This window comes from Phytophthora sojae (genome assembly GCF_000149755.1).
Source record: "Phytophthora sojae unplaced genomic scaffold PHYSOscaffold_8, whole genome shotgun sequence".
NCBI lineage: Eukaryota > Oomycota > Peronosporomycetes > Peronosporales > Peronosporaceae > Phytophthora > Phytophthora sojae.
The window spans coordinates 3,103,221-3,122,403 of NW_009258122.1; the positions used below are offsets into that span (position 1 = coordinate 3,103,221).

At 52.2% G+C, this 19,183-nt stretch overlaps 5 protein-coding genes across 5 annotated transcripts; 2 read left to right on the top strand and 3 right to left on the bottom strand.

Annotated features, from left to right (window-relative positions):
• Positions 1-284: 284 nt before the first annotated feature.
• PHYSODRAFT_318079 (hypothetical protein) lies at positions 285-2,813 on the bottom strand (the record flags this gene model as incomplete). The annotated part of the gene is made up of 2 exons (XM_009535750.1): positions 285-775; positions 992-2,813. 2 exons carry the CDS (start codon positions 2,811-2,813, stop codon positions 285-287), a joined length of 2,313 nt encoding a protein of 770 aa, XP_009534045.1.
• Positions 2,814-3,572: 759 nt separating this feature from the next.
• On the bottom strand, positions 3,573-3,995 carry PHYSODRAFT_338021 (hypothetical protein; the record flags this gene model as incomplete). Its single annotated transcript, XM_009535751.1, has 1 exon — positions 3,573-3,995. One exon carries the CDS (start codon positions 3,993-3,995, stop codon positions 3,573-3,575), a length of 423 nt encoding a protein of 140 aa, XP_009534046.1.
• A 3,351-nt stretch (positions 3,996-7,346) lies between these two features.
• PHYSODRAFT_338022 (hypothetical protein) lies at positions 7,347-10,830 on the top strand (the record flags this gene model as incomplete). The annotated part of the gene is made up of 6 exons (XM_009535752.1): positions 7,347-7,682; positions 7,716-8,273; positions 8,327-9,045; positions 9,155-9,860; positions 9,936-10,082; positions 10,408-10,830. 6 exons carry the CDS (start codon positions 7,347-7,349, stop codon positions 10,828-10,830), a joined length of 2,889 nt encoding a protein of 962 aa, XP_009534047.1.
• A 3,033-nt stretch (positions 10,831-13,863) lies between these two features.
• On the bottom strand, positions 13,864-14,211 carry PHYSODRAFT_519917 (hypothetical protein; the record flags this gene model as incomplete). The annotated part of the gene is made up of 1 exon (XM_009535753.1): positions 13,864-14,211. A coding segment is annotated over one exon (348 nt), but the record flags the coding sequence as incomplete, so codon positions are not given.
• Positions 14,212-15,200: 989 nt separating this feature from the next.
• Positions 15,201-17,877, top strand: PHYSODRAFT_450016 (hypothetical protein; the record flags this gene model as incomplete). The annotated part of the gene is made up of 4 exons (XM_009535754.1): positions 15,201-16,519; positions 16,585-16,972; positions 17,045-17,671; positions 17,758-17,877. Coding segments are annotated over 4 exons (2,454 nt in total), but the record flags the coding sequence as incomplete, so codon positions are not given.
• Positions 17,878-19,183: the final 1,306 nt, after the last annotated feature.

Sequence of the window (19,183 nt, forward strand, 5' to 3'; positions counted from 1 at the left end):
TCTGCCTGCAGGTGCTACAACAGGACACTACGCAAAATACTACTGCAGCTAGCGCCAGAGTCAATCCCCAAGGTAGCTAGCAATTATGTCATAGTTCATTTTCACGACTGTTGAGCAACTTGTCGACAGTTCACCCTGCAAACCGAGCACTACCCTTTAACACCAAGACACTCAAACTCACTCACTAGAGAAAATAAAGAAAATAGGTAGTCTTCATAAAATTACTGCGTTCATATATGTAGAATCTAGCAAAGGCCATCCTACCCTTCGGCTGGTGGCACGTTTCACTTGAACTTCATTTCGGTGTCCATGATGTGGCCGTTGCCGTGTGCCTTGAGCCGCTTGACGCCGATGATGAGGCAGATGTTGACGGGGATGAGGAAGATGCCGCAGAGGAAAAGCATGAGCGCGATCATGGTGATCGACGGCATCAGGTCTCCGCACAGGGCGTTGTAGATGGTCCAGAACCCGTCGGCGATGAAGGTGCAGTACATGGCCTCCTCGAACTCTTTCACGTACTTGATGAGGTTGCTGTTCAGGTCGGCCTTGATGCCGTTGATGTTGTCGTTGAAGCCCTTGGTATCTTCCTCGAAGGTGTCGGTCGAGGTCTGGATTGCAGTAACGCGGCCTTGAAGCGTAGTTACGTACGTGTCGACGTCCGCTTTAGCGTCGACCATCGCCACCAGCATCTGGAACTGCTCGCCCATGAACACCGAGAAGGTGCACGTGTTTGCATCGGCCACCGTGCACTCGAAGGCCTGGCCGTAGGTCGGGTCTGTGTTTCCACTACTATCTTCACCCGCGCAATCAACATCGTCGCCGGAGTAGCGTGCTGTGATGTATGTCGCTGGGTCGCCGGAGAATGTTTCGCTGTTGTCAAGCCAAGGTTGCTTAATGTTATCCACCGTGTACTTATCGCTTAGCGTACAGTGGGTCGTCGTTTGTTCCGCGTAGGTGTTAACGATTGCCAAGGACGCTTCCACATCGACGCCAATCGAGGCTGCGTTAATGCTGTTGGCGTTGTCGGAGAGCGTGTCCAGATCGGAGAAGTCGAACATCTCGGTCATGTCGAGGTCCGGGAACTCAATGCCACCGCGAGCGAAGTCGAGCTTGGACGACAGGTTGAACACGTCCAGCAGCGACTCGTTCTGGAAGCAGGCGTCCACCGCCTTCGCCGAGTCTCCGAGCGGCACCGTCCAGTTACTCGAGAAGATCATCGTGATCTCGCACGCATCGCCCAGCACGACGCCAATCGCCAACACGATGGCGCTGATGATGAATGTGAGGAAGAGCGCGATGAAGCCGAGGAAGTAGGCGATATTCATGAGGTTGGCCAAGATCTTGAGCGGCGTGAGCCCGAAGAGGATGCCGATGAAGCCGATGGCGATGACTACCAGAGCGAGGGCGAACAGCGCCATGATCGCGTACCCGAGCTGGTCCCGGTAGCTCTGGAACTTGCTGTCGTAGTCGTCCACGTCGCCTTGAGTCTTCTCGACCGTGGTAATGAGGTCGTTGGCAGTCGACACCTGCGTGTCCACGGCGCTTTCGACGGTCCCCGAAATGTCGACGAGTTTCTCCTTCAGATCCTTCTTGACCGCGCTCAACTGGTCGAGGCCCGGTCCAGCGTTATCCTTCATCTGCTTCGAAGCCTTGGTCGACTGCGTGCCGATTTCACCGCATGCAACGCACGTAAAGCAGTTGGGCTGTACACAGCTATCAGGGAACTCGGGGCTGGTGGAGTAATCTTGGCCAAGACTATCGAGCTGGCCGGTGATATCGTCCAGACCCGTGTCGATGAACTCCGTTCCGTCAAGCTGCTTGCTGATCTTGTTGGCCGAGCCGGCCACCGTGTCGCCGATGTCTTGGAGCGGGTCGCGAATGGTGACGATCCAGTCGCTTCCGTTCTCCAAAGTCCCCGACGTGGCGTTGAACATGTCGTCCACAGCAGCGAGCATCGTGCCGCGGTACAGGAATGCAGCAGCCGAGACCACGATGACTCCAATCGCAAAGAGCAGGAAGAAAAGCAGCGGCAGGAACTTCTGCATGCACGTGTAGCCCTCTTCGCGCGGGTAGCGGCCGCCGCATCGGTTGCAGCAGCAGCGGCAGATCAGGAAGAAAACCATCGTGAGTAAACTCAGCACGCCCAGCACGATGCCGGGGATCACGAAGCCGAGGACGCCCGTGGCCCACTCCTTGAACTTGGCGTCGGCCGCGGAGCTGTCCATGGTGCTGTCCGGGTCCGCGTACACCTTGGCGCGGGCCGTGTCTCCGTCCACGATCTCGGCCCAGTAGCAGTTGGGCTTGACTTCGCACTTGCCCTGATTGTAGGCTTGAACGGTCTCGTCGTCCGTCAGCTTCCCGACTGGCAGCTTGACATCGTCGCCGTTGTCGTCCTTGTAGGCGTTGTCGGCGCTGCAGCTCACGAAGCGGACGCGGTTCGTCGCGAGGTCGTTCTCGCACAACTTGATCTTGACGGCTGTGATGAGGTCCTGGTAGAACTTGTCGGTGCCTCCTCGCAGCTGCTTGATGGCCTTGCGGACCGACGCGCCGACCTCGTTCGCCTTTGCCGATGCGTCGGCCTGAGTCGAAGCAGTGTCAAGTCGTCGGTAGCTCACGATCGCCCTCGCGTTCTCGCTGTTGAATGGGTAGCTTTGCTGCTGCTGCGCGAACGCTGCTCTACTGAAGCCGCGCAGATTGGAGATCACCTCGAGAGACTGCTGAGCTGCCTGGGTCGTGGCTAAAATACTCGCAGCCAGCAGCGTGAGCACCACCAGCCTGCGCCTCAAAGCCGGTCGTCGAGCGCGCGTCCCCATCGTCGCCCAACCTCCAGCTGCAGGACGCACCGAAGACAAAGAGAGAATGAGGCGACACGCGATGGCAGGTTTGTTGTTGAATGAAACTCACTCTTGGGATGCAACAGGCTCGAGCGCTGGTTGATGTGCAAAAGGGGTTTTATTTAGACCGAGTCGGATGCGATGAGGAAGCAAGCAACATGCACCATGTCGTGAAAATAGCCGTCGCTCCCATCGTTTCTTGTTTCTTGGGCCGTTGGCTTCTAGGCTCTGCTTGATGAGCTTTAGTGTCGGGGATGAGATGAAGCGGGTCTGATGGGAAGACGAGGGCGCCAAAATAACTCGATTCGAGGCAAAACCGACGCGAAATCTCGCGGCTGTGTCATCCAGGTCCTTGCACAACTGCATCCGGTTGTTTTCTTGCCGTTTTTGTCAAAGCTGCCTGATGCTGGAGATGATAGCGGATAGCTTAGGGCCTGGTCGGGGAACGCTCGTCTCGGCTTTCGATCGTCTTACACGATGTGGCGACATTTTTTCTTATTTTTGATTGGCCAGTTATTAGCTCGATCGGCTAGGTTCATCGTCTCCAGACTGACCAATCTGAGACGACTAAATCAACAGTCTCACTTTGGAGACGAGCGTCTTCACTGCGTTTCGATGGTGCACAGCGAAAGCCTTGTTGCTGCAGTTGCTGCGGCCACGGGGGCTCTCGCGACGGCGGTCCACACCGCTGTGTGGGCAATTTCGAACCCGAAGCAGAACATCCTTACCCTGACACCGCTAGAGCTTGAGGCTATGCTTTACGACGCGGTCTACAACGAGTGGTTTCGACAGAATCTCAGGTTGACACTGCTGGTCAGTGAAAACTTTGCTCTGGTTAACAGAGAGTGTTGATGCTAAGACGGCCCACGCATATTTGATGCGCTTGGTGTCCTTCGTGTTCTTGAAGTTGTCAGCTAACTCTACGTAACGGAGGCGAAAGAACTCGCTCACATCATCGTCGCTCCATGATGCAGCTGGCCTGGTCGAAGCTCCTCGTCCTCCACGACCACCGCGACCTGCCCCGCGACCACCACGGCCTCCACCCTGCGGGGGTGCCCTCTCGACGCCGCTCCCGTTGGTGTCCGTGCCGCTTACGCTTCTCTCAGCAGCGTCTTCAGCTTCAACGCCGCCCACAGGTGGAGCAGTAAGGGTGCCTTCCATGGCTGCGAGTTCTCGAGTGTGATGGTGCTGAGTCGAGCAGCTTGACACACCAAAACTAAGACGGTCTCCAGCCAACCGACCACATCGGCTCGGTTCACCTTAGGGGTAGGCTTACCGGAGACGAGCGAGACTGAGACGATCATTCCCCGACCAAGCCCTTAGAGCCAGCGTCATTTCTTGTCAGACCATCAGTTTAATACATTCGGTACATTTTAATATGAACTAGAGTATCCAAAATCTCATGGTATTACCGGTATAAAGCAGCGCAGCGTCCGGATCGATGCTTTTGACGTGGTTTTGGATTTGGAATAAAATTTAAGCAAAACTGGGGCGGGTCTCTAAGCGGAGGCAAACGCACCGAACAGTTTTGCGTTTTTTGCTACTATAACGGCTAGGACACGCTGCGCCTTATTGTTATTACCATTATCATCACTATTTTGATTAGTACTATGCATGTAACGCTTCATATGACTGCACTAGATATTTTAATTCTCATACTAGAGATGCTCTAAGAGCATCTCCGGCGGTTGGTCTCAAACACGGTTATAATTGATGTTGGCAACGTTATCATGTTGCTATTGGTATTGATTGCAACTGCCACTGTCGCCGCCAGCTACTGCGGCTGCTACTGTCACTGCTACTGCCACTGCTTCAGTTACTGACACTGTCACTGCCACTACCGCTGCTACTGCTACTGCTACTGCTACCCCATCACTACTTCTATTGCTATACTACTGACATTCCACTATTGTTAAAGAAATTGCTTTTGATATTGCTAACTGTGGCGGGCGCTACTTCTGGTCACTGTTACTGCTTATCCCTACTGCAACTACAGCTACTAAAACTATTATTTCACTATTGTTAATGATATCATAGTAATGCTGTCATTGATGCTGCTAGTTCATATCTCCTGCTATCGCTGCTGCCACTGCCGTTACCGCTGTTATTTACGCTACAACTACAATATCAGCATTGATAATGACTTTGCAATGATGTTTCCCCTGCTTTCTTCTTCACGCCGGAGAAAGACTGCCAAATTCTACTTCATGTTTCTATTATATATTGCTGCATAATATCACTGGGCATCTCATGGCTTGCGCAAGCTAAATTTACGAGTAGATGCCGTCTGAACATCACCGTCCCCACAAGCATTATCGATGATCTTAACTTCTTATCGGTCGTCTAGACTTTGTATATCACTCTCCTCTTTTCTAAATAGTATATGTAACTTGTATTGCTGCGTAAGTAATATCAATACGAAGTATTAATATTTCTTATTCAGTAAAATGCTATTGGAATTGTTCGCCTGCGTCAAGATCACTGCCCGCTACCACTGCAACTGCCCTACTGTCAATGCCACCGCTACTGCAACCGCTATTAAATAATAGCTTTGCTACTGATATTGCTATCGCTATTTCTGTTATTAACTTTTTTCTGCTCGCCCCGGTGCGTGAGTTGTTGCAACTCAGTATGATGTCATCCAACGAGACTTTTTCGCGAACCGCACCTGTTAAGATATCTCTATTTACGAACGAGCAGATTACACGTCACCGCAGTTATGAAGTACGCGATGCAAATTGGCTTGAAGGCGCTAATTTCACTTTGTTATCCGTTCATATTGCTCTAGTTAGGTTCTTGCTGCAGCAAACCTTACGCCCATCTAATCGGGCACTTTTAGGGTTAAAGTGCACCACCATGGCCACGAAGGTGGCTTGTCCGTCTATCAATCAATGTCTCTTCTGTACCTACTGCAGCTCAATATGATGCGACGTCCGGAAACACTACGTATACTACTGTGGTGCGACGTCCAGAACACTACATACACTATTGTCGGTTTAATCAACGTCGCACAGTCAACGTCGCACAGCGCCGAAGTTCGCACAGTATGCATCGTAATGGTGGCGTGTGAATTAAACCGCGCATTTTTTTGCTTCAGTTTTATTCCAAATCCAAAACCCCGTTAAAAGCATCGATCCGGACGCTTCGCTGCTTTATACCGGTAATACCATGAGATTTTGGATACTCTAGTTCATATTAAAAATTACCGAATGTATTAAACTAATGGTCTGACAAAAAATGATGCTGGCTCTAAGCTACTAAGCTATCCGCTTAGAGAACAAAATGTGCGGTTTAATTAACACCCACCATTACGATGCATACTGTGGTACTGTGCGACGTTGGGGCTCATGCAGGATGCGGAATCCAAAACGGAGTGCGCATGGCGCGACAGTAGTGTATGCAGTGTCACCACAGTAGTATGCGTAGTGTTTTCTGGACGTCGCATCATATTGAGTACCCGTATCTACATTGATATAGACGGACAAGTCCATGGTGGTGCACTTTAGAGTGCTCGATTAGATGGGCGTGATGTTTGCTGCAGCAAGAACCTAAGTAAAGCAATATGAACGCATGGCGCAGCGAAATTAGCGCCAATTTGCACCGCGTACTTTATAACTGCGTGTAAACTGCAGATGTAGTTCGTAAAAATAGAGGTATTTTACTAGGTGCGGCTCGCGAAGAAGTCTCGTTGGATGACATTATACTGGGTTGCAACAACTCACGCACCATGGAGTACTGTAGACCTTGACAGTTTTCTTCCTGATCGTGGGGTGAGCAAAAAAAAAGATAGTAACAGAAATAGCGATAACAATATCAGTTTCAAAGTCAGTAACTAATAGCGGTTGCAGTAGCGGTGGCATTGACAGTAGGGCAGTTGCAGCGGTAGCTGGCAGTGATCGTGACGCAAGCGAACAATTCCAATAGCAATATACCGAATAAAAATTATTGTGCATTTCACTTATTCTGCCGTGATAATTCTGGCATAACTCTAATCCGTTATCGACCTTAATTATGCCCCGAGTTAGCTAATTCCCATGTTAATTCCGGGTGGCCGAATTAGGAGCGGCGATGGTGAGGCCGACTCAAGGCGGAATAAGCTAATCCAGCCTTCGTTATTAATAGGCGGAAACAGAGCGATTGGCGGTTTCCTATCCACCAATCCATGCCATTCTGTTCGTATCTCCGTCGATTAGCTGATCGCGGATGTTAGGGGAAGCGCTCACAATCTTAGGCATAATTAGCACTAAATAAGCGTTGATCACCCTTTTATGACTCTAATTCCGCCTGAATTAACAGCTCACCCGCCAAAATACGTGAAAGACACAACGGCAAGCTACTAGCCCAGGTTTTGCAAAACAGGTCTGGCGACAGGTATTGTCCAGGGATAATTTATCCCGTTTTTTATTACCGTCATTTCAGCTTTTGCCTCACAGCCACCAATTCGAAGGGGCCAGCTCCAGCCACGTGGCATTCGACGTGCGGCGGCTGCTCGGCCCTGGAGACCCCAGCATCATGGCGCGCACCCCCAAGACGGCCCATATCAAGGCGCAGATGGCCGAGCGGGCGCGGCAGGAGGAGGAGGCACGCAGGAAGGTGACCAGCGCGCGCACCAGATCGCAGCGATCACAGGCGCTTCAGGATGTCCGCGACTCACGGGCCACGCAGTTCGGCCCTCATGCGACTGCAGAAGGCGACTCATCCACTGGCGATGAAGAGGAGAAAGCGGCCGAAGAGGAAGAAGATGTCGCAGAAGAAGAGGAAGAAGAAGATGATGAAGAGGAAGAAGACGCCGAAGATGCAGACGAAGAGGGAGAAGATGCAGACGAAGAGGAAGACGGAGATGAAGAGGTTGAAGAAGATGAAGAAGAGGACGCGCAGTAGAAGAAAAAGAAGAAAGCAGCTACCAAGGGCGGGCAGCGCCAAGGGAAGAAGCGCACCGTTTCCAACGTTGAAGACGAGGACCTGGTGCACGTTCTAGCGTTCAAGGCCCAGCATGACTCGTGGCCCCTGCTTGATGTCAGCCTACAGGAGTACATGGATGCGACACGACAGAAGATCGTCATCGAGGAGGTCATCAACGTGGCTCGCCGCAACGCAGACTTGCGTAAGCAGGTCCGCTTCCGAGGGCTTCCTGACACAGAAATTCCTCTCGTGCCCGACGAGTGGGAGCCCTATCAGCGGAAGTACATCTGCACACACGGCTGGAAGGAGCGTGAGAGATCGACGGGGAAGAGGACGTCGCACAAGCTCCGCCGCACTGAGTGTCCGTTCCAGATGCTTGCACAAATCGTCCTTCGCCGAGATGGAAAGTTGGGCATCGTCATGAAGCGAGAAGTCTACAGCCACAACCACCCCATTTCCGACGACATCTACAGGTCTTACCCAGGTATTCGCCAGGTTCCTGCCGAGTCTCCGCTCATGCCCGGAATCGAGCTCCTGGTCGACACCCAAGCCAGCACTTCCTTCTTATCTGCCACTTTCATGTCATCAAGTGGCTTCATGAAACCATCAAGAAATCGCAGACCTATGGAGCCTACGAAGCAGAAGTTTTGACGCAGATGAAGCACACCATCACGAACATGACATACTCCAGAACTGAGGAAGACTATGTGCGGCATCGGGATGAGTTCAAGAGTCTGGCCTCGCGGAATGGTCGTGTGGAGCTATGGGAGTATTTCGACAAGAACTGGAATGCGTGCCAAGAGATGTGGGTGATGGCATACCGTGTCGATTTACCACACTTCGGCAATCACACGAATAATCGTGTCGAGAGCCTATTCGGTAAGCTGAAGCGAAAGCTGAAAGGCCATCTAACTATGCGCGCTAGTCTGGAGGTGCTTCTGGAATATCAGCGCCGTAAAGAAGAAGCCTATCGGTCCAAGGTCGGGATGCCGGGTACCCTGAGAGACGCCTCGTACCCTGAGGAGTTGAACGTCGCTCTGGGCATGACCACGAGGTGGGTAGTAGCTGCTCTGAAGACACAATTTGACATTGCTACGAACCCCGGGGTTGTCGATACCTACGCTTTCAAGGACAATGGCGCTACGATCACCGTACAAAGCGAGGAGAACGAGTATCTCCTCGAGAAGGAAGGCAGGGTGTGCGACTGCGAGTTTTCGCAGACTACGAAGCTTCCGTGCAGACATGCAATGGTCTACAGAAAAGTGTGTGGAAGCCCCTTCATCATCCCATTCTCTTCCATTTCGTCCAGGTATGTCCATTTTTTCTATGAGTATTGACCAGGTGTTATCCAGGTATCTCGTTTTACCCATGTATTGACCAAGTTTTTACCATGTTTTGTTATTGATGTGCATGAATAGGTGGTTTGGACAGAATCGCATCTCGCAACAGGACTTGATGGAGGTGGAAAATCCGTTCGTTGCTAAGCTCTACAAAGGGCATCCAGCTGCGAGCGCTGGCAGTTTGAGTGAAGCCGAGAAGTATCGGCGTTCGCAGCAGGCGTTTGGTCGAATCAGCAGCGAGCTTGTCCGGTGCGATGACACTGTGTTCGAGTCTGCGATGAAGCAGATTGATAAGTGGTGGTACGACTTACGTCAAGGGAAGTTTCCGCTGGTGCAAGCTGATGCAGACTTCGTCGACGATTCGGGCCCCGATCGGGTTGGCGCTAGTGGTGGCGGGGCCAACAGTATTAGCAGTGATAGCCACGGAGGCGGTGGAGGTAGCCCAGGAACGGGGGGTACGAATGATCGTCCTAGTGCTTCTGGTGGAGAGGATGCAGCTCACGAAAAAGGACCAGATGACGACGAAGACGAACCCCCGACTCAAGTGACAGCCTCCGCCCAGGAATCGGTGCAGCCAGGCAAAGGCTCAAAGGTTCGACTGACAAACAAGAGGCGTGTCGGTCGACCACGGTTGAATCGTGCTCAGATGAGAGAGAAGGCAGCATTGGCGCTGAAAGAATACAACAATGGAATGAAACTCAGAGCTCTACTACGAGATAAGGACGTGACGGAAGTGGCAGCAACGCTGGAATTGATTAAGCCAGGTGTCCGCGAGCTCAGCTCGGTTTTGGCTACGCATGAAACAAAGAAGAAATGTGACGGAAAATCAATCCAGTGGATGTCGGAATATATTTGCGAGGTTGTGCGCTTCCGACTACCGGAGTCCGTCGTTGAAGACGCTCTAGCTAAACTGAGAGGTGGTTTGGCAAAAGGGGAGGAGATTGAGCTGGACAGTGATGGAGGGGTGACACGCGAAACGGAAGGTTACGTGGTCGCCATTGAGAAAGTTGGCAGATTTACCCGGGTGCAGTTAGAAGCGATGCAGTCGCTGTGGAATTGGCAGGCTACATGCCGGAATGCGGTACTGTGTTGCACATGGCTAAGCCAAGACGTGAAAGGTATCGTAGCGGACCCCGCCCCCCCTGGGCTGTTACTTGGCAAAGTACTCGAGTGCTGGCCATACACACCGCTACATGGCTTTGGCTTTGACCTGTCCTACGCAGACCTTTTCTGCTTCAGAGACTCCGTTTGGCTGAACGACAACGCCTTGCGGGCGTTTACCGTGTTTCTGTCTACTTACAAGAACAACGGTGATGGTTCCTCCTCTTAAGAAGGGTAAGATGGGGAAGCACATACTCGCACCAACGTCGCTGGACGAGGTTGCTAGTGGTATTGAGGCGCATGCTTTTGTATTTATGCCGGTCAATTTTGGTGGAGTTCATTGGGGATACATCGTAGTGAACCGTGAAGCGCGGCTAGTGAAGACGTATGACAGCATGGGTGGGAAGAGAAACAAGAAACGGCTTAAGAAGATGGCAAGCGAGCTCCTTGCAGGCCCCCTTGAGGATGAAGCTTACAGCGACATCGAAGTGACGGAGCCGAAGCAGACAGATGGCGATAGCTGCGGGGTGTTTGCGTGCCGTCTATTGTGGACGTGCGTTGACAGCGAAGTGCCAAGTGATGTGTCTCCCAGTGGCGTCACCAAGCTGCGTTGGGCAATGCTGCACAAGATCACCACGATGAAGCGTAGCTAGACAGTGAGCAGCAGCGAGAAGTGCATCTTATGGATAATACATGGACAACTTTTGTTTGCAACCTGTAAGAAACCTGTACGAGTAGATGGGTACACAATGATTGTTTTGAAGCCATTATCATGTCGTGTGGTTCCGATCGATACCAATCGACGCCACTTCGACTTTTTGCCGAGTAGTGCACACATGAGTTTTCCAGGTTTTCATACCTGCAAACTACCTGGACACTGAAACAAGAAATGAATGGCTAGAATGCATCCGACACAGCCTGTAGGCCGTCATTTTCACTTTTCCTCAAGTACTACGCACATGAGTTTTCCAGGTTTTTAACCTGGACATTAACTGTTCTGGTAATTTAACCATCCTTGTTTAAATTACTTTCATCTGATAACGCTCATAATTCATATACCTGGATATAACCTGGGGCATCACCTGGACAATACCTGCAGAATCAGAAATCTGAGTATTTTTCTAACCTGGGAAACCTGGGCGCGTAGGCTGTCCAAGACACAATACGTCATATTGATATTACTTACGCAGCAATACAAGTCACACACATTATTTGGAAAAGAGGAGAGTGATTTACAAGGGTCTAGAGGACGATAAGATCATCGATAATGTTTGGATCGCGTCGTTTTCACCACGGTGGACGGCGATATTCAGATGGCATCTACTTATAAATTTAGTTTGAGCAAGCCGTGAAATGCCCCGTGATATTATGCAGCAAGCCAAGCAGTATGGAGTAGATTTTGGCAGTCATTCTCAGGCATGAAAAAGAAAGCAGGAGCAATATCATTACAGTGCCATTATCGATGCTGGAGATCGTAGTTGTAGCGTAAATAACAACGGTAGCGGTAGTGGCAGCATATAATAAACAGTCGCAGTAGCGATAGCAGCAGATACGAACAAGCAATATCAATGATGTTGTCAACATCAGGGCCCCTCCAATTCAGTATTATATTGAATTGGTAAAATTGCTTGACAGTAAAAATGATTTAAATATGACGATAACCAAAGCTAATTATTATACTGATTAAATATTTCAATTGCATGCGCCTTGACTGTGTTTTTGAATACCCTGAAATCGTACGAGCCAATAATACAAATTTCAATATGGCGCTTGCCAATAACACATATTTTCGTCATATTAATTGACAATTTTCATATTGAAATTTTTTTATTCATACCCCTGGTCAACATCAATTATAATAGTATGAAAATTTAAGTTTCTTGTAGTAATATTAATCGTTTCAATAGTACTCACAAAAATATTGGTGATAATGTTAATAACAGTAACAAGTGCAGACTGGCGCTGAGGCGCGGCGCGTCCTAACCGTTTTAGTAGCAAAAAACACAAAATTGTTCGGTCCGCTTAGAGACCCGCACGCGAAGCGCGCCCCAGTTCTCTCTGCCTGAAGGGCTGAGATTATACCGCTCACTTTTCGTTTCTAAACGTGCCCTGCTTCAACTTGGAGGTGTTTTAAACATATTTGTGAAATCTGGACCACTAAATATGGAAATGTTTTATACTGTTTCTTTCGTTGTCTTGGTACGTGTATACTCTGCCCGTACGGAAGACTTCCATGGGACGACCCTTCATATTTGTGAATTGGCAGATTCAGAAATTCAACCTCTCAATTGAATCTCGCTTTGAAGCCATTTACTTTTGAATCTTTTTTCAGCAAAGTACGGTACTACCACGGCTTAAGTTCATGGTTTGTCACGGCCATTGTGGATTGCACTATAGAAATACACTTTTACGGGATACAGCGGTAGGGACACTCGCCACTTGTTAAAGTACACAGGTCACTCGTTTAAGTGGCCCTTTCGGCCAATGAGATTCAGCCCAAAATATGGAGCTGTACCAGTTGCAGCTGGGAAGAGAAGTGATAGGCTTTCACTATGGCCCTTGAAGTTCAATTGGTACAGCCCGGCCATATAAAAACGATTTAGAAACGTGGTGTACCGTACACTTTACCCGGGCAGACTATAAATGTGGTGTACCGTACACTCGCCATTATGCACTGCCAAGAAACAGGCAAGCCTTTCGTTCACTCTGATCGGCAACCCGACGCGGTGCCTGCCGGTGCCGTCGTTCAATATCATTAACGGTGGCTCGCGCGGTGGCAACAAGCTGGCGATGCCGAAGTTTCTGCTCGTGGCCACGAGGTTCACGGCCGGCTTGGAGGCGTACCACACGATGAATCTGTTCGTGGGCTAGGCCTAGTCCAGGATCCAGAGACAATATTCGTGTAGCAGTCGAGCGCGTGGGTGGGGTGAACCACGACATGCGTGAGCGACTCGTAGAGCAGCAATATGGAGTACAGAGGCGATCCGACCGTCACCTGCACGTTGTAGTGATGGCTTGATGCCAGAGCTTCTGTTGCACAACATCGTTGGTCTGCGTCAGAGACGCAACACGTACGGTGGCTAACATGCTTTTTGATTTAGGAGCTGTAGACGAGGCCTGCCAAGTATGTATGACGGACACAAGAACGATTACGTGGAAACATCTCCTTGTTATGTATTTACGCGTATGAAGAAAAGATCGCATCCAGATCCAGGAGGAAGTTTAACCCCAGTGAAATTTATCCTACGAAAAAGGATCAAATCCTTTGTTGATGTGGTACACACATGCCATTTTATCCTAGCGAGGCCGCCGTAGGATAAAAAATGACTTGGCGTTTGTATCGGAGGCGTCTCCCATCTTATCGGTCGTGTCGCATTTGACAAAGCCACGTTGGAAACATAAAATTGTAGAGGTATTCAGACCAATACAGCTCAAGTCTAAATGCGATTTTTATCCTAGCGGATAGGATAAATCTGGATTTTTGATAAGCTGTTAGAGACACTTTTCATGCGGCAATTTCGCAATGATGGACAATGAGAGACACCAAGTGGACACTAGTATCTTGTAGAGGAAGGAAAAGGCTTTGTGTGTGTGGCTTCAGATACTCGTATTTCCCAGCAGTCGTTTCTGTAAAAAGCGCTGAACTTTTGATCCTTTCTTTTATCCTACGGCCAGGCTCACTGGGGTTAAGAAGCCGCAGCGTGAGCAAGGCACTGGCAATTGAAGAGTTCTCGGTTGCGAGCGCTGTATCGGAAGGTGAGTTCCTGAAGAGGAGGTATCTCGGCCGCCGCAAATATCCCGAGGCGGGTCGTGTTCGTCCAGTTGAACTCGTTCATTACGCAATTCGGTTCACAAGAGTGGTTAATAAACCGACTCTCATTGCCGCACGACAGCGCGTCAACGTATACTTTCGTTCCTCCATTCCAGTCAGCCAGGGTGCGGAAGGCTGCTTGATACCGTCGGCTGGCGCGTTCAATGGCGTCGCTCTCGTACAGTATTTCACCGACGTACTCGATAATGAAAGCCCCACGGGGATCCTTTGGGTTGAAACAACGCCAAGCCCGACCCGAGATTCCACAAGGTCGAGTGAAAACCGTGGCTCAAACCGGTTACCACAGGCTGGACCGAGTAAGCAGTTGAAGTCGTCGCAGATGGTGGCCGTATTAGCGTTGACGCACGCGCTGGCCAAGTGAGTGCCGGTGTTGGAAACGCAGCACGGTTCGCAGTTGCAAGGTTCGTCGTTGTACGCCGATGTCGTCATAACTGGGTATGGTTGTGAAGCGGAAAAGAGGCTGCGGTCGATATGGACTACGTCGTCAGGCCAGGCTTGTGGGACGATAAAGTCGTAGTCGCCTCCAACGAGGGGCAGCAGGGTTTGCTCGGATCGCATGATGCAATTGCTACGGGGCTAACCTAGTGCAAGTTTGGGTATGCAGAAGGCTGAGAGACCTCGTGCGCGAAGAGCCTCGAAGAGACTCGAGCAGCGCTACTGTCTGTCAACTGGACGAAGCACTTCAACTTGACGCGGTGGAGTGGTGAAGTTCCAGCGCTCGAATGCCGCTAACAACAGGCTTTCGTCTCCTGAAAACTTTCTACCGGTAGTCGCGTTTCCGACGCTACGCTCTCATCAGTCGACAATCCACTATCCGAACGAAAGCACACAAACTCGCCTACTTTCTAGACGCTTCTTTAGCTCCCAGAATCACTGCTGGATGTGGAGCTCCCGGTCTATGAGACCTCGAGTAGACTGTGCCAGAACGGCTCGTTGAGGCCGTCGTTGTCAGCCTCATTCAGCAATCCACTGGCTGCGTGGATGCTCACTGTTCGAGGGTCGCTGGCCCTTCCTCAAGCGTGACCAGCGAGTTTTGGGGCGGGTCCATTTTGAACAGGCCGATCCATGTTGAAGGCCTCTTCAACTTGGACTCACAATCGTACTTATCGCGCGTACTTAATTATCGTACTTAGCATGGATCGCAACACTTGGCGCTTTTCAACTTCCCGGGATATGGCCCCTTCGGCGTCAGCGTCCGAGTCGGCGCCCCGCGGCGTGCGGGATACGCGTCTGAGCGCGGCGCAGGAGGCGCTGCTGCTCTCTCTGGAGCGGCGGCTGCAGCTCAAGACGCAGGCGGAGACCCACGCGTCGCTCGTGCGCTCGCAGCGGCGGCAGGAGGCGCCCGAGACGCTGCGCGAGTTTGTCGCCCAGCGGGTCGACGCGGCGGCAGAAGGGTCCTCCAGTAATAATAAAGCCTCCGTCCAGCTGGACACTTCGTTCGTCCACCTGTCCACCCAGGTGGACACCTGCATGGCGCAGTGGGACGCCCTGTACGCGCACGCGCACACCTCGCAGGCGCTCGTAGCCGAGATGGAGGCCAGCCACGTGCAGGTGGCGGCCAAGACGCAGGCGCTGTACCGCAGCTTCGAGGACGTCCTGCAGCAGGTGGAGGCGCTGGACGCGCGCGTGGCCGCCATCGCCGCCCCCATGCCGCACTTCACGGCCATCGACGGCGTCGCGCACGCGCTCGGCTTCGGCGTCAAGTTCGCAGCACCCTCCAGCAGCACCAGCGGAGGAGGAGGCCCGGGCCACGTGCTGATGGAGCGCGCGGGCGCAGCGAGGGCCTCATCACCTGCCGTGACGACGGACTCGAGCAAGGCCGTGCAGGTTTTCCAGCACCGGCGCGGCATCGACCCCACGACGCCGGCGTTCGAGCAGGCGCTGGAGAAGATCGACGCGTCGGTGGCCTACCTCACGGACCATTTGGGGTACAAGGACTCGGCGTGCTTCATTGAGGCCTATCGGATGCTGGCGGCCGGGGGCATCCAGTGTCTCAAGGACTACGCGCTGAGCGGACTGGACGCGGCCAAGGACGCAGTGTGCGAGGCCGTGCAGAAGGAGACCATGGCGGCGCAGCAGAGCGGCGTGGCGATTTCGTTGGTGAGCCAGCTGGACGAGACCTCGGCCTACTACGTGAACTTTCAGCTGGTGGCGCCCGCGCTCGCTGCGGTGGCGAAGCAGCTTGAAAGGCTGAACGCTCAGTCGCCGCAGGACAGTGCGGAGAACTTGCGCGTGCTCGGAGAGGTGGCGGACGCCTACGCTACCCAACGGGTGCAGTTGCTGTCGCCTGTGCTGGGCGCGTGGCTAGACGCTGTTTCCCAGACGTCGGATATCGTCAACGTGCTCCGCGCAAGTTGTACCCAGTTGCTGAAGGTGTGCGAGGCCGAGTTTCGACTTTTCCTGAAGCTTTTCGGCCACGATCCGAGCGATGAGCTCTTCACCTTTTCAGGCGGTGATATTGGCCTGGGCGAGGACGATCAGAGTGAGGATGACAACGAGAACGCGTTCGAGTACGTATCATCGGACACAACATTCGTTGAGCATCCGCTAACTTGTTGTTGTTATTTCCTGCTAGACGCCTGATCTTCCAGCTGAGTGGGCTGCTGTACAACACCGTGAGGCCTCAGTTTCTAGCTCAGAAGGATCTGGAAGTTCTGTGTGAGGTCATTCAGGTTCTGAGGAGCGAGGTGATCGAGGCATCTATTACCCCGCGCGCAGCGCTTGTCGGCTACGCTGAGCCGGTAATGCATCGTATGATTCAGGACGCGCAGGAACGACTTATTCTGTGCATGCAAAAGTACATCCGCGACGAAATCGAAGGCTACGTGCCTACTGCTGCTGACCTCGACTACCCGGCTAAGCTGATAGCAGCAGAGCAGACTGGTGCATCGCTCTATGCTACATGGTACCCGTCGCTTGAGCATACGTTGATGTGTCTCTCGAAGGGATATCACTTCGTCAAGGTGAGTGTATGTTTCACACTTTTTCCCGGGACAATAAGCGCTAACCATTTACTCTAAATGCGGTCATTCTAGATGGAGATCTTCGAGGAACTGGCGCAGGATGCGATTCAAATTTGTACAGCATCACTTAAGATGGCTTCTGCTGACATCATGGCAACCCAAGGGGGTCTTCATGGTTCATTGTTCCTGGTGAAGCACCTACTCACATTGCGGGAGCAGATTACACCGTTCGAGATTCAGTTCGCGCAGACCAGCAAGGCGCTGGACTTCACGAGCAGCGCAGATGCGATGAACGAGCTCCTCGTGGACGCGTCGACGCTATTTCGATTCTCGGGACCCAATGGCATCGTGGGGCTCTTCACTCGAGGCATCCCGCATATCCAGGAGACGACGGCAGATGTGAAGAAGGAGCTGGAACAAGAGCTCAAAAAGAGCTGCACAGCCTTCATTGAGATCGTGTTGCAGCAGTTGGCCCAGCCTTTGCTCGCACTGATGAAGCAGATCGCCCATGTGCAACAGACGCAAAAGGCGACAGCTCTCGACTTCCGACAATGCGCGTTCACAGCACCCGCCGAAGTCAATACCGTGCTCGCGAGCGTCTCGCATCAACTGCGCGAAACGTTACCGGAAATCCTGCAAACTATTCACTTGTACCTACGCAATTCATCCACGGAGACGATCCTGTTCAAGCCCGTGCAGGTAAGGCGACGGGAAACTGTGTGAGCGGTTGTATTGTTCACTAACGCTTATATGCTTGCTTTGTACGCGCGTTGTTTCGTGAATAGCGCAACTTGTTGGACGCCGTAGACAACCTTAACTCGCTGATGGAGCAAACGTACACCCGCGAAGAGATCCAGCCGTGCGAAGAGGTCTTCGTCATTGTGCTTCAACAATTGCGAGCACTTTGAGAGAGTAAGGTGTGATCAATTCATGGGATAGCAAGCTCGTCTGTCTGGTCCACTTCATTGATCCTCTGTGGTTTCGCTATGGATGCTAGACGTCGTCTCGCTGGTCGATGCCATCGGTGTTCGTTTCACCGGACGGTTATATTACGGATTCAAATCCAAGGTCTACAGTACGCGAATAAGAGCTCCTTCCGTGACCGGCTTGCCAACAATTCCAGGCGTGGAAATTTTTGCTCCGCATCGCAGACGCCTTGACGAGTGATACTAAGACGAAAGGCAAGCCGCGCGTGACTTGATCCTTACCCCAGCCGTTAGCAAGTTGCTGTGTGTAGCATCGCAGATAGAGCAATACGGCTCTGAATCCGCTGGTATCTTTGGCATCTCACAGACATGTGAAAGGCAACAGGCACGCAAAGTATTCGTAAAACTGCCCACCTAACTGTTCGCATTTGCGTTGCTGCCTACGGTGAAGCGCTCGCGAGTCCATTAACTACGCGAGATCTCTCTCGGCCATGCGGAAAGAGAGCACCATTGCCTCGATGAGGTGGCCGATGCAAACGGAGTCGGTCAAGACGACCGTTTCCAGGAAGCATTTGAGGCCCACGCGCATCGAGTGGTGACGTCGAGTTGCGAGCGTAACCTTCTGAACAGTCCAGCACAACCAGTATCTGATACGGGGCACGTGCTGCTGGTCAACGCGTGACGCTCGAGTCCGCTGGAACAGGAGCTCAGGGCAGATGGCCGAGGCTGCATCAAAGCTCCCGAGAGTGTTTTGGCGTGAAATGTCAGGCTTGCGATGAGCAGATGACGGTAGATAGAGACAGGTGCACGTTCCAGTATGCAAGATGCCTCTAGCCTAGATGAATGCCTCCACTCCACTCCACTCCCATTCGGTCGCCATCTGCGATCGAGGCAAAACTAGTGAAAGGACACTGGCGAGAAGACAACCATGTGGTCGAAGGGCGAGCTTCCAGCATCCGCAGACTGCTGTGGTTCCGGCCCCAGCACCGTCTCGAAGCCGATACCGTACCACGCTCGCCGCGATTAATCCAACCGCGCCTCAAGTCGAAGTCCTTCGGACAGCGGAAGTCCCTCGCAGCACAATTCAATTTGCCAGCTCGAGCGCACTCCACCCCCCACCTCCGCCATGCTCCGTCGACTCGCCTGCCTGACTGCCGCGCTGGCCGCGTTGACGGTGAACCCGACGGCTGCCACGGACTTCAACACACTCGGAAGCGACTACAACGCCGTGGCCCAAGTCCAAGCTACGGACGACGTATCCCAGTCCGACACCTCCTCAACCCCA